Raw genomic sequence first — 14,696 nt, forward strand, 5'->3', positions numbered from 1 at the left:
TGTTTGCAGACTTGAAGACTTTTCTTTTCTTCTAACCTCAATAAAATTCAATATATAGAAAAGCATTTAAAAGGTACTATTTTTAACCTCAAAAAATATTTTTTATTAATGGGTGGGTCCATTGTTTGCTTGTTGTTTTTTTTGAGGATTTTCTATCATTTTGCAGCATGATACTTTGTTACAGTTGCTCCTGTATAAGAAATAGAAATAGAAATAGAAATAAGTAAGTATGTAAATATGATAAAGATATTAAAAAAAAGTGAGCTACACTAAATATAAATATATATAACTTATTATGAATTTGAAGTCATAAAATACAGAAATACAGTGACAGACTCCTCATATTTGGGGGATTTTGAGAGGGATAGTGTTGCTAAAAAAGTAGTTTTACAGTCAAATTGAAGTAATGTGTCATTTTATCTAGCAGACATACCATCATTTTCAAACTTTCAAAACTTAGGGACGTGTGGACGGTGTAAAAGTAGTCAAGTGGATGGAACAGTGTTAAGGATGGGTTTTCAGTTTTCAATGAGGGCCTAGTATCATTATTAGGGTTTTAAAAATGTGGAGATTTGAGACAAAATTCAGGCAAAGAAACTCTAAAAAATAAAGTTGATATATCACCAAGATGAAAATAAAATCACACACGGATTCATTATGTTAAACACGTTGTTCTGACTGTTAATTACAGCCAGCAGCAGCAGAGTGTTTGCTCTGTATGATATGAAGCTCCACTGCTTCTGTAAACGAACTCCACCCTACGAGTCCACAGAAAACCAGTCTGAACGACTCCAGCACGGGATTCACTGTCGTTCGGTGCCACTGGTCAGCAGGTGTCAGTAATGGTTACCATGGAAACACTGGTCAGCTGATGTCAGTGACTGTTACCATGGAAACGTGGCTCTCAGTTCTTAGTTTTTATTCTTGAAATAACTAGCATACAGTCTCTGTATCTGTGGAACCGTCTGATTCCCATCAAACTAAGGCAGATGCTATTAGCACCCAGGTGTCCGCGGCAAGGTTATAATAGTTTTGGATTTTTCATTAGTTTGTTGTGAAGTTATGTTTTCAAATTCAGTTACTTTTAATTCGTTTTAAGAGTGAGTTTGCTAGTTTTGGTTTAGTTTTTAGTTTTTGAAAATGCTTAGTTTTAGTTTAGTTTTTATTAGTTTTAGTGTTAGCTTTATTTTTTTTATAATGGGCTATGTGTTTGGTGCGAGATTCGAAGAGGTCATAATACATTTTGCCTTTATTTCCTTTGGTTTTATCCATCTTAGCACCAATAAGGTTTATGCAGTGTTTCTCCTATGTGTATTCTGCGGTGGTGTGCTGCTGCTGCTGGAAGTATGAAAAAAGTTGACAAAGACAAAAACGAAGGACATTTTCACTATAATTTTAGTTAGTTTTAGCTAGTTTTGTAATCACACAATACAGTTCAAGTTAGTTATCGTTTTTTTTTATTTTATTTTTATATCAGTTAACGAAAATGTTTTTTCAATTCCAGTTTTCGTTAATTCGTTAGTTCTCGTTAACTATAATAACCTTGGTCCGCAGCTAACAATGCTATTTATACCAGGATCTATAGGGCGCCATTAGCATTAGCATCTTAGCACCCTGGGGTGTCTCCTCTAAAAGTAAAGGATTTTGAATGTGTTTGTGGTTACATGCCTGAAATAAGGTCTGTGGTTAGCCCAAGTTTAAGAGATGTTCACGTTTTGTTATACGTCATAAAAATACCCGCCTTGGTGGTGGCTGCTGTGCATTACACATCAAAAGCTACAACATCCCTCTATCAGTTTTATACAGACTGAAAAAACAGCATCTGTATTTTTGACAGTATTGAAAATAATTTCCAAATATCCTGCTAAATCCTAAAAACCATAATAACCACACAAGCCTACTGTCTTAACACCACAGACCAGTCTGAGACATATTTTCTACACATTTCTGCAACTAATAAGTACTATAATTCTCAAAATAATGATTGGGGCTTTTATTTTGACAAGACAAAATCAGCTTAAACCCTATTTTAAGTCACAGTTAACAGGCATGTCCATATCATTAACAGCTTTTTAAAACTTTCTTCGGATGAGCTGTCAAAAGTTACAAATGATCTCAGCTGACTTGAATAATATCTACCTAAATTTGTTTGAGCAGGGATCAAACTGTGTACACCCACACCCACAAATTCACTTCCTGTGAACACCGTCAAGACAGTAAATACACTTTCTGTTTGACCGTTCAAAGTATCCATTGGCAGATAAACGTTTGCTGTGAGCCAGTCTGTGTTTGTCTTACATTTGAAGCTCTGCTGCCACCATCTGGTCAACCTTAGTACTGTTAACACATCCTCAAACATTTGTTTTCTCATGCAGAATCAGACTCAGCTCTTAAGTGGCTCCCAGTTATTTTAATGTGTTTGTCTGCAGCTTGTACCCAGCCACATTACTATTGTTCCCTCCGTGATAGAGAAAGCGCTGTCGGGCAGCACAGCTGTAATAATGAACATCTGTCGGCTGTTATAAAATGTTCTTCTGCTCTGTTTCCTGTCAGAGCACCAGGCTGCACTGCTGCAGCTGAAGAGAGAATGTAAAGAGGAGCTGGAGAAGTTACAGGTCAGTGTGAAGGATACAGGAGGGGTTAAACCATGGTGCCTCATTTAAACATGTGCTGTGGGATATATGCTTTCTTACTGAGAGTTAAAGGAGAAGACAGATGCCACTTTTATGTCTTCAGTAAATATGAAGCAAATGGTTAGCTTAGCTTAGCACAAGACTGAAAATAGGGGGAAAGCTAGTCTGGCTGCACAGAAATTTAGAACACTTACTTAAATGTTGCATATAAGTACTATTTTGAGGTACTTTATACTTCTACTTCACTACATTTTGTATGCATATATTGTGCTTTTTACTGCACTATATTTATTTTGAATATTTACTTTTTATTTTGCAAGTTTGTATGATTTAATACAAAAAACAAAATTTACTTATTAACTATATTATGTTATATTATGATAGGTTAAGGCACCCAGCAGTATATAAATTAATTACCATTTGTTTCAACTATACCAGCTGCAACAAAAAAGTGCTGAACATATTGCATGAATAATTATAATCCAAACATTTTATATATTTCTGAAATTTCTGAAATAATTTCTTTCTGCATAATATATACTTTTTTTTACTTTAATTTTTGTGCTTAAGTAGATTTAGATGATGATACTTCAACTTGAGTCAGAGCCAATTGGAGAACATTTAAAATGGAATATGTAAAATAAAGTTTGTATAAACTCTTATTCCTTTAAACTTGTTATTCTTATTCTCTTTTTTTTAAATTATTACCCTGATTCCAGGGGCCAAAAAATGAACTGACTAACTAACTTACTGACTGACTGACTGACTGACTGATTGCTAATTTATGATTTCTATGTTGTCTTATGTTGTTAAAAAAACATGTGTGTTCTGCCTCTCCTTCTCAAATCAAGTGTACATAGGTATAAATAAAAATATGGAAACTTTTAAAGGTGTAGTGCAGTTATTGAAGATAAACAAAAGATCACTAGAGATTAAAAGAGATTACTGATGCTGAGTTTTGTGATTTCACTGTTTCCAGGAGGAGTTTGGTCAGGAGCTCTCCAGACTGAAGGTAGAGAACGAGGACAATGTGACCCGTCTGGAGCTCGCTGTGGCCGAGCTGCAGGCAGAACTCTCCCAGGTCGGGACCTGCCGCCGCGGGGAGCTCAAAGACGTCGCTGTATGGACCGGAGACGACTTTGTACACAAATCCTTCCGCACGGTCTGCATCCAGACCGACCGGGAGACTTTTGTTAAAACTCCTGAGAATGAGGAAGTCTGTGTGAACCCTCAGCAGCAGAAGCTGACCCCCAGAAAGCTGGACCTGACATCTATCAGCCTCAGCCTGTCCGCTTCTTCACATGACGCTCCGTCCCAAACTCTGCCTCCACCCGGAGCCTCACAGCCTCCATCAGAACCTCCACCTGCTCCTCCTCAGACCACCAGGACACACAATCTGCCTCCTCCTCCTCCTCCTCCACCTCCTCCTCCATGTTTTCCTTCAACCAAAAACCACATGCAGCCGTCAAATGGTCCTCCACCTCCTCCCCCTCCTCCTCCACCTCCTCCTCCTCCATCCATACCAGGCTTAGCTCCACCACCTCCTCCTCCTCCTCCATTCGGGAGTCTCATCATTGAAACTCCTCCCAGGAAACCGACGGTGGAGCCGTCCCGACCCATGAAGCCTCTCTACTGGACCAGAATCCAGGTCCAGGACAACAAGTAGGTTCATATTAAACAAAAACATCATAGTAATAAAAAAATAATCTGAAACTGACATTTTTGGTCTATTTGTTACTTTTTCGATTTCAATTACATATAAAATTTCCATCCAATTGAGTCAAGTAGTTCTAACATAAAACACAAAAATACAATTTATGTAATTAAATCAAATACAACTGAGATAAATAGACTATTTGAAAATAAAATTGAAATTCATTTTCAATTAGCTAATAGAAATAACAATAAAAAGTTTAAAATTTTTTATTTCTTTACATTTTTTATTTTCTTTTAATTTATTTTAATTTAATTCTAATTTTTTTTTTTTTTTTTCAATTGCAATTTTGATGATTTTCTGTTTTCTGTTGAATATCTTTGGGTTTTGGACTGTTGGTCGGGCAAAACTAGTTATTTAAAGATGTCACTTTTTATTTCACATTTTTTAATGTTATTTAATGTTTCTTAAATCAAGAATGTAAACTGCAATTAAATGATAATGAAAATAACTCAATAGAGTAAATAGACTGATTAAACATTATGTTCTTTGTCCTTCAGGAACAAAACACTGTGGAACATTTTAAAGGAACCAAATATCATCAACGCCGGCGAGTTTGAGGATCTCTTCGCCAAAACCACCACACAGACCAAGAGGAAGCCGCTTTCAGAGGCTTACGAGAAGAAAGCCAAAGCCCGGAAGGTAACACGCAAAACTAAGGGCGTTAATAAATTAATGAATTTAAATAAAACTGAGTCATGGGTTAACAGGCCCCTGAGCAAAGCAGGTTGAGTATCCCTAAATTAAAACATCACTAACACTTTATATTTTGGATTAGTTGCAGTACGTTGCTCGTCCACTAGAGGGAGCAGATACCACTTAGACTACATACAGTATGACAGATCATAAGAAATGAGCATTTAAAATCCAGATTGAGACACAATTACTTTTGGACTTTACATTTTTGGACAACAAAGACACTAATGATTCCCCCCAATGTTTGAGATAATTTCTCCCTGAATTCAATTGTTTTATATTCATTTCACAGTTATGATTAATTTACTGTCTATACAAGAGATATATTTTTCCCACTGTTTTTGTGTCAAATTTTGATGCGTTACAATTCCTCATATCATTGTTGATGCATTTACAAGCAGCAAGTTCCCCAAGGTTATAGGCTCTTAAACAAGAAGACAATCCAAAGGACAAAACACAAGTCATTTACCTAAAAAGTCTAATATGATTAAATAATGTGTACCATTTTGGTACCATTTTATATCCAATATAATATAACCAACGGTGAAAGGTCAACTTCACTGTGACATCATAATGCTTTGCAAAGCCCCTTTTCTAAACACACATTATTCATATATATCAATACAAAACACAGAAACAGAACCCCCCCCCCCCCCCGCCCCATCCCGACAGACAGCATATGCTATACAAAGATAGGCAAAAGAAAAAAAAGGGTGAAAATAATCATAATGACCAAGGCAATAATAGTGACATAATCATTTATAAAAATAAATAAATAAATAAAAAACAGTTCTAGTTTGTCTCCAGTCTGCAATAGGCACTCATGATCGCCAGTCAGGAAACCGCCTACCCATCAACAGCAGATTTTTCAGATCTGCAGGTATATAATCAAGAAAGGGTGTGCAAACAATTAGGAAAAATTAGTCTTTACCCTTTACAGCAGCTTGTAATCTTTCATGAGGGAGGATATCAAAGATCTCCCTGCACCAAAGGGTGACACTAGGTGGAAGGGTTTTGATCCAGTTTTTTAATATACACTTTGGAGCAACTAGAAGGAGTTTATCAAGGAGCTTGTGATGTGATGCAGTGAGATGTAAGTCCCTAGAGGGAAGGCTCTGGAGGAAAACTCCAAGGTCTTTCTTAATTTTTATTTTAAATATCCCACTGACCACCTTTGAAATAAGTGACCAAAATCTGGAAATTAGTTTACATTCCCAAAAGTAATGGAAATACGTCCCAAAACCCCTTTTCTGTCCATTATTCAACACCAATACTGAATTAACACTGAATGTTGACACTAATCTGAGGTGTCCAGCTTAAAACCGTAGTGATTGTAAGATCTCCAGGTTGTTTGAAGTATCCAGTTTGTAGAATTTAAAGCTTTGATGCAACATCCAAATCGTCTACTGCCATGGCTTCATATGAGAAGCAGACATGGAAGTAAACTGCAACTTGGCTGGTTGGTGGAAGAATACAACCATAGCTTCACAACAAACTCTCCACTAATGACTCACTAATGGTTTCTAGTGGTCAGGTGGTCCCATGCCCACATGCTAACTGTGTGTGTGTGTGTGTGTGTGTGTTTCAGATCATTAAGCTGCTGGACGGGAAGCGCTCTCAGGCCGTGGGCATCCTCATATCGAGCCTCCACCTGGAGATGAAAGACATACAACACGGTGAGTTCATTGCAAAGAAACACCTTTATTTCCTGTCAGCTGCTGATGTGAACGACTGCAACAGGAAATATACTTGGACTGGTTTAAAATAGTCATGCTGTTGCAAAAATCAACATTTCTAGCTTCATCAATGTGAAAATATACTGTTCCATTCAATAATTATAATAATTGAAATTAATTGTTAATAATTTTGCGGTTTCTCACTATTTTTTTTATTTTTTTCAAACCAAACAATCAATCAAATAAAGGAGAAAGTAATCATCAAAATAATTATACAATCATTATAAAGTAACAGTGCTTTATGATACTTTGACAGTCACAGTGGACATTTTTATCCTTTTAATACTTAATTTGAATACCTAAATTGTCCTTATAGTACTTCTATACTTATTCTTGTAATTTAAAAGTATTTTTTCTTGTAAGACAGTGTCAGAGAGTGGTTTTACAGCGTGGTATTATTACTTTTACTGGAGTAAAAGATCTGATTATGTCCTCCAACACTGACCGTTTACCTCCACTTTTTTTTAAATGCTTTTTCTTTTTCTTTACCTTCCCTGCTGCAGCTGTTCTGACAGTGGATCACTCTGTGGTGGACTTGGAGACCATTGAAGCACTGTATGAAAATGTAGGTATCACAACAACCTACTGTGCTTTAACTGCAGCAGTATTTTATCATTATGTGCCCATTAATGTATATTTTTTATTATGTGTCAGAGAGCACAGCCAGATGAACTGGAGAGAATCAGGAGACACTACGAGACGTCGGAGGAGGAGGAAGTTAAACTGCTGGACAAACCTGAACAGTCAGTATCTCACAGAACCTGCAGACAGACATTTACAGACTCTGCATCAGAAACTGATTGTGCGTACTCTTCTGTGCTGCAGGTTCCTGTACGAGCTCTCACAGATCCCAGACTTTGCAGGCAGAGCTCACTGCATCATCTTCCAGTCGGCCTTCATCGACGGGATCGCCTCCATCCAACGCAAGCTCAGCACAGTTTCATCTGTGTGTAAGGTAGAGACAAAAGCACCTGACTGCAACCTGCTATACATGAGGAATTATCTCACTTTGTCTCCAATATATTAATATCCTAACAAGTATTTGAGCTGTAGAACCCACAGTATTAATATCTGACTCCCTCCAGTTTAATGATGAGATGTTCAGTGTGTATTTGGTGCAAAAACAACTGAATTCAATGTGTTTTTTGGGGGTCCTATCTTAAAATTTCCAGTAAATTTCCAGAAATTTCCATAGAAAGTTAAGCTGGGGATTTTTGGAAATATTTAAAAAAAAACATGACATTTTAACAGATTTTTTTGCAAGTTAAAAAAAATTAAATAATAATAATAATAATAATATATAATAATAATAATAAATTAATAATTTAATAATTTAACATTTTATTGAACAATCAATTCTATTATTGAACAACAACAAAAACATGAATGTTGAGTTAAACATTACTCATCTGCCCTGATCCCACCCATTCAAAAATGGGTTCAATGGGTAAAATGTTTTCGTGAAGTTTATGCTAAAATATATTTTCCCCAACTATATTTAAGTTCCCTGTTAATAGCCAACCTTCAATTTTGTAAATTCATGGTTTATTCCCATAACTTCCCGTTAGTTCACATAAATTCCTGTTAATTCACATGGAAATTCCTGGCATTTTGCGACCCTGCTCCTCTCACAGCTGGATGTCCGTGAGTGTGTTGTCAGCATTCTGTAGTTGATCCTGAGTGTGTTTCCTGTTTGGAGGCTCTGCTGGAGAGCGATGGAGTGACGGAGGTGATGGGGCTGGTGTTGGCTCTGGGGAACCACATGAACGGAGGCAACAGGACCAGAGGTCAGGCCGACGGCTTCGGCCTCGACATTTTACCCAAACTGAAGGACGTCAAGAGCAGAGTAAGACCTGCTGCACTCTAGGAAGACACCTTGCCTTATTACTCTATAGCAGGGATGGGCAACTGGGGGCCCGGGGGCCACATACAGCCCGCACCCTCACTTGAAGTGGTCCTCATTACAACTACATGCATTTGAGCATGAAATCTTAAAAGTGCAGTGTAAAAATGCACAAAATTACTTCTTGCAATTAATGTTGGTCTGCTGTTCTTGCACTGAAAAAAAGAAAATAAATCACACTAAGTGGTTATTTTTTATTTGCTTCAAGCCTTTTGTATTCCTATTTATACTGTTACACACTGCAAATTATTTGGCTCTTAAGGTAAAACAAATTTAGATTAAGAAGTGTTAGATAATTTATCTTGTTTTAAGAGTTCATTTCTTATTTTAAGTGTTCAACAAGCTCATTTCTAGATTTAATAATCCTAATTCAAGAAATCTTGTCAAGTGAAATTATCTGTCCATGTAGCAAGATAATTTCCCTCAGATTTAGTGTTTTTATCTTGTTTTTAGACACCTATTTTTTTGCAGTTTACACACATTTGAGCATGAAATATGTTAACTTACTGCACTGTAAACATATTTAAAATTGCAGTTTCATCATATCTGGTTAAGTGCACGGTCCTATATGTGGCCCTGTGGTAGTGTCGATGAAAAATTGTGGCCCCCTCCAGCATTTAAGTTGCCCATCCCTGCTCTATAGTTTATTTTTGGCAGTTTCTTTGGGATGGATAAATTCATGTCTGATTTGACAGATTATATCAAAGCATTTGATTTAAATTCATTGGCTAAATTCTCTATAAAAGCCGAAGTATCTTTGTGAATTGTTTTATCAGTATCAGCTATGAGAAGCAGGCGATTACCAGTTACTGGCTGGATAGAAAATGCATATTTACCATCCCTAGTTTTAATGAAGGCCTTGGGATATGACAGTGAGCTGCCAACCTGCACACTTGCTGTAAGTTTCATTTTTTACTGATGCAGTTCTTGATTTTCTTTTCAGGACAACCGTATCAGCCTGGTGGACTACGTGGTGTCGTACTACCTGCACAATGTGGATAAGGTATTAGTTAAAACGATTATCTGCACCGTTTCTAGGTTGACTACAACTTTCTATGTTTCCTGACTCTGATAAAGAAACACAAGAATCAAAAACGGAAATCTGTTGTGTGTTTCTAGCTTGTTAAAGTAGAGAAAAAACAGACTTATCGGTAGCTATAGGTATCGGCATATATGTTGTCTGATATAAAATGTATTCTCTTACAGAATATATAATACAAAAGAACAATGCATAGGGTGATTTATAAATGGGGTCATCACGTAGTTTGTGCAGCAGAACACTGGACAGGTACAAATTTCTTTCCTCTGTAACTTCAAGATGAAGGCAGTAAACTTGTGTGAATCCTTCTCCAGAGATAGTAATGTACCTGATAATGTAATATATTGCATAATAATGTATGAAAGCAGCCTTCTGAGTACTTTTGCAGAGTCATATAGGTGCAAGAATCCACATAGAAAGGTCTTTTTTTAAAATGTTACTTCTTTATTTACTCCTCTTAAATCTGTATCAATTTCAAGGCACACATTACATTCCTGAGTTTCTAGTTTCATTGTTTTGTTTCTTATTGTGTCCCACAAGAACGCCGGCACAGACATGAGTGTGTTCCCGCTCCCTGAACCTCAGGACGTCTTCCTGGCTGCACAGGTCAAGTTCGACGACCTCACCAGAGACCTGAGACAGCTCGGACGAGATCTGACAAGTATGTGACATCACTACTGCGACCTTAAACTATCCCAGCTCCTTCTCTTGCAAAAAAAAAAAAAAAAAGCCTCTTCTCTTATGTGTCTCTGTCTAGGTTCATAACATTAAATAGTAATCCCCAAAACATTATCTCCAGCGACCGTATGTGACCGTATGACAGGACTCGTCTCGCCTTGTGGTCATTTTGTTGTGTGTTTTTGTTTGAAAACCTCAGGCAGCTTGTGTAACTCTATCACTCTGATTTCGAGAAGTTCCCACAGAGCAAACCTCAGCCCTGTCTGGCACCGTTTTTCCTCAGACACCCCCTCCTCCACACTTCACCACCCTGGCTTCCCATCACCGGCCCCCGCCATTGAGTAACTGTTTATACTCAGAGCTCAAGAAGTCCTGCTTCTTTTACCAAACTCGCTAAAAGAACAAAAGATTTCCTCTCGTCTTTCTTATCCCTCCAGCCCGCTCTCTCCTCTCTCTAAGTGTGCCCATATGACGCCATTCAACATGCCAGCCGGTTAAAGTCACGCTGAGGACAATGCTTTCTCTTACATGAGTACGATTGTGACTGAGTGCATTGTTGTCTCTGTGTATACATGTGTTTTCGCCGTGCGTGTACTCAGCAGAGACTAGAAGGAGTCTCGCTGCTGATACAGGCCTGGCGCCTTTCAGATCCAGCTTCTAATCCTCCTGCCCATCAGATCTCCCATCGTTGTGCCTTTGTGCCCCTGTCGCCAGCGCAGGGAGTCCATAGCTCCCCACTTATGTAATCTCCAGACCTCCTGTATCTGTCGTATCTGTGCACGGGCCTCTGCAGAGATGTACGGATCCTTAACCTGCTCGGCCGTATCACCTGGGCTCCAGTGTGGCCCCCAGATGTGTGCCGCAGATTCTTTTCTTTACCTCTCAACACAGCTTTGTCTTATCGGGCCGTCTACCCAAACCACCGTGCAATCTGGCTGCTTTCTTTTGTTCTCCCCGTTTGAACCGCCCTCATGCCCGTTCCTGTCGGTCTTCACTCTCCCTGTGTTTTCTGTTTGGTTGGTATGAAATGTTTCCCAACAAAGTCACAGGGAGATTAGTTTCTTTTAAGTCATCCATGGAGACTGTTGAAGGAAATGAAGTCCAAATACTATGTTGTATTAGAAAGACTCCATTCTGCTCATTTATTCACTTTGAAACGTTTGAAGTGTACCCAAAATACTACAGAAAAACTTTTTTCAACTGTTCTATCTTCTATCTATATCTATATATATCTATATATCTATATATATGGGGTATATATCTATATATAGATATATAGATATAATATCAATGTTCACTTTTATTTACAAAAACCTGCAAAACTGTACTTTGTTTTTTTTTAGTGCAAATTTATATACACTGCTTATCAAAACTATTAGACCACCTGTCATAAAAACGAAATATTTCAGAAGCTTTTTTTAAAATAAAATGTTATTGTTAGTTATTTGGCAAATAAACTGAATTCATCTTTTTATAGCAGAACATTCAACCACTAAAACTCATTTTTCTGTCCAGGAATGCAACTAGATAACTATAATTTGACTCCTAATCAAGAAATAATAATGTGCTTTACTATTTTTACAGGGTTTTTTGTAAAACAGTAAATTTCAAAATTCATAGATAACAATAATAATTATATTTTAGCATTAAAAATATAATTTTGGTTAAAGACCTTTTTTATACTGCTGTATTAACCATTACAGAAACATAAAAAGTGATTTTAGTAATAACTAATGCTGTTTATTTAGGACAGCTGTGGCACAAACCGCTGCTCAGATAAATGTGTTAAGCACTCTATATTAGCATGCTAACACGCTAAACTAAGACGATGAACATGGTAAACATTATCAGCATGTTTGCATTGTCATTGTTGTTGTTAGCCAACTTTTGATTTATCCCAGTCTCCCACCCAGCGTGAAAGACTCTCATTGCTTGTCTCAGACTGAAGCAGGTGTCATTTTTTACATTCAACACCCACATTGTACCCCTCTATGCACCCATGGGCATGTTGGCAGAGGCAGGAAACCACTTACTTCTCCAATTTGCCAAATCTGCATTTAAATAGCAGCTATTGCTGCATCTCTGGGGAGATGACACTCTGGTTTCTTTCATGTTACGCCCTCAGCTCACCTATGACTTATTAGGACTAAATGCAACCCCATTTTACTTCGCAGCTTACTTTACGGCCCAAATTACACCCTGCTGAACTAGCAGAAATGGAGTTTGACACTCCCTAAATGCACTTTAGATCAACGTTTCTTAACCATTTCCATATCAAGGACCCCAAAATTGATACAGATTGGCCATGATTTAGTTTCTGGGACCTCCATCTAAAAAGATTTTTGTAGTTTAAAATCTGAATTATAAAGTTCTGAATTAAGTTTAGTGTGGAGGGAGTGAAATCGTTCGAATAATCTACTCACATTGGCTTGGAACGTGCACTATAGATCATTTTAACAGGCCATTTTAGCTTTATTACCACTATCATTTTCATTCCCTATACTTTTAACATATTACTAAAATGTATTTCCATGATCATATATGGCCTAATTATGCTGTAATTGTCTTAAATTAAGATGTTTCTCCCATTTTTTTCACACTTCTGAAGTATTTTTGTCTGTGTTTGGTTTCCTTGCTATAATTCTGCTGTGACTGATGATGTGACTGCTGTAAACATATCATCATCAAAACCTAAAAGTCCTCTCACTATGAAACCGAGTCGCTGCTTCAGTGCAGTTTGTGTAATTTCAGGCTCACATCTAAAGAGCTCCACACTCCTCATCAGCCGGCTCTGTTTATGTGAGCGTCCATAACCCTCTTCAGTCTGAAATAAGCAAACTTCTGTCCGACACAAAGGGCAGACAAAAGAAAGAATAAGGAGAGAGAGGGAGAGATACCCGCCTCCAAAGTTTACACAAATCCTGAATGAAAACAGTATTCTTTTGTAATCTTATCTGGGAGATGTTGATCGAGCGTCAGGGTGGGGGCGGGGGCGGGGGGCTCGGCTCCCTCTGCAGCCTCTATTATGACTGGCTCTGCAGACTGGCTCCTCTGATCCACTGATTGGACGCAGAGCAACATGGAGCCACAGACTGGCAGAGGAAGAGAGAGAGAGAGAGAGAGAGCGAGAGAGTTTGCAGTCGCCATCTCTGGGTGAATCTCTCCCAGTGATATCTGAAGAGGAAGCTGTGCTGATAACCTCCTGCTGGGGCACAGGTGGAGCTGGTTTAACCCAGAATTCTCCTTGCATTATGGGTTAAAGCTGCAACTTTCTGCTGCAAGTGATTTTTAAATGTATATCTCAAGTATAGGCAGAAGAGAGGTGCAGTGGTAATAGGTGGGAAAAGGTGCTGAAGGAAACAAACCAGAATTTAAATGTAAGTGAAAAAGCAGCATGCCCGAAGAAAGTATTTTCTCGAAAAAAATGTAGGAAAAATAAATAGAAAGGTTAAATTAATATGTGCTTTATGGAGTTGACAGAAAAATCTTCTATTTTATGACCCCCAGTGGGCATTAAGTGAACTGCAGCATCTTGTTGCTTGCTTGTTTTTTGCACTCCGTCTGTGTGAGCGAGGAAAGGACAAAAAAACTAACATGACATAAATGAGACTGGAGGTGATTGACCAGTATAATATTGATATCATGTATCATCATTATTATAGTAGCTAGCTTGCTGTTTGCAAATTACTTTATCAGCTAACACGACAACGCAAGCAAGATCCATGGCGTTTATTAAAGTTATCTAGCTTCAACCTTCTGTTGCAACTGGTTAGTAGAAAGTAACTGGTAAACAATTCTGCTCATTAATGTTGCAACATTAACCCTTAATGATTACTCAGCAAGAAGTTCGTATTCTTAAGGTGGCAAGAACAAAGTTAGTTCTGGCCAGGACATTTCATGCTTTACAAGACACTCAAGTGCAGAACTCCTTATAGGGCCCTCACACTGCAGCACACATCAAATTCAAATTTCTGACCAAACACACAGTAGCTGTCTGACACCACACAAGAAAAAAGTTCTGCCCAGATGACGTGTCAAGAACAGAGAAATTAGTTTTGTCTCCCTGGGCTGCAAGAACAGAATGACGTCATTCAGAGAGAACACATTTCTCTGTTCTTGTGGAGTATGTATTAGCCTTTAATTGTTGGCTAAAATCAGTAAGATCACATAAGCTTGTGAAGTAATTTGGCCAACAACCCAATTTAACCACTCAGATAGTATTTTGGCAGCAATAAAGTTAGCAAGTAAGAAAAATAAGGGGAAAAAAGGATGCTAAGCTTTCTTCCAACACAAAGAA

General features: G+C 37.8%; 1 protein-coding gene across 1 annotated transcript in view; it reads left to right on the plus strand.

Annotated features, from left to right (window-relative positions):
- Positions 1-14,696, plus strand: part of fmn1 (formin 1) — a 31,663-nt gene that overhangs the window by 12,091 nt on the left and 4,876 nt on the right. The window contains exons 4-13 of the mRNA XM_059355832.1: positions 2,554-2,615; positions 3,613-4,295; positions 4,848-4,989; positions 6,632-6,719; positions 7,283-7,344; positions 7,434-7,522; positions 7,605-7,734; positions 8,479-8,625; positions 9,626-9,685; positions 10,262-10,382. Of these exons, the coding sequence (XP_059211815.1) occupies positions 2,554-2,615; positions 3,613-4,295; positions 4,848-4,989; positions 6,632-6,719; positions 7,283-7,344; positions 7,434-7,522; positions 7,605-7,734; positions 8,479-8,625; positions 9,626-9,685; positions 10,262-10,382 (1,584 nt within the window). The remainder of the gene's footprint in view (positions 1-2,553; positions 2,616-3,612; positions 4,296-4,847; positions 4,990-6,631; positions 6,720-7,282; positions 7,345-7,433; positions 7,523-7,604; positions 7,735-8,478; positions 8,626-9,625; positions 9,686-10,261; positions 10,383-14,696) is intronic.

Source organism: Centropristis striata, chromosome 18 (assembly GCF_030273125.1).
Source record: "Centropristis striata isolate RG_2023a ecotype Rhode Island chromosome 18, C.striata_1.0, whole genome shotgun sequence".
NCBI classification, from domain to species: domain Eukaryota; kingdom Metazoa; phylum Chordata; class Actinopteri; order Perciformes; family Serranidae; genus Centropristis; species Centropristis striata.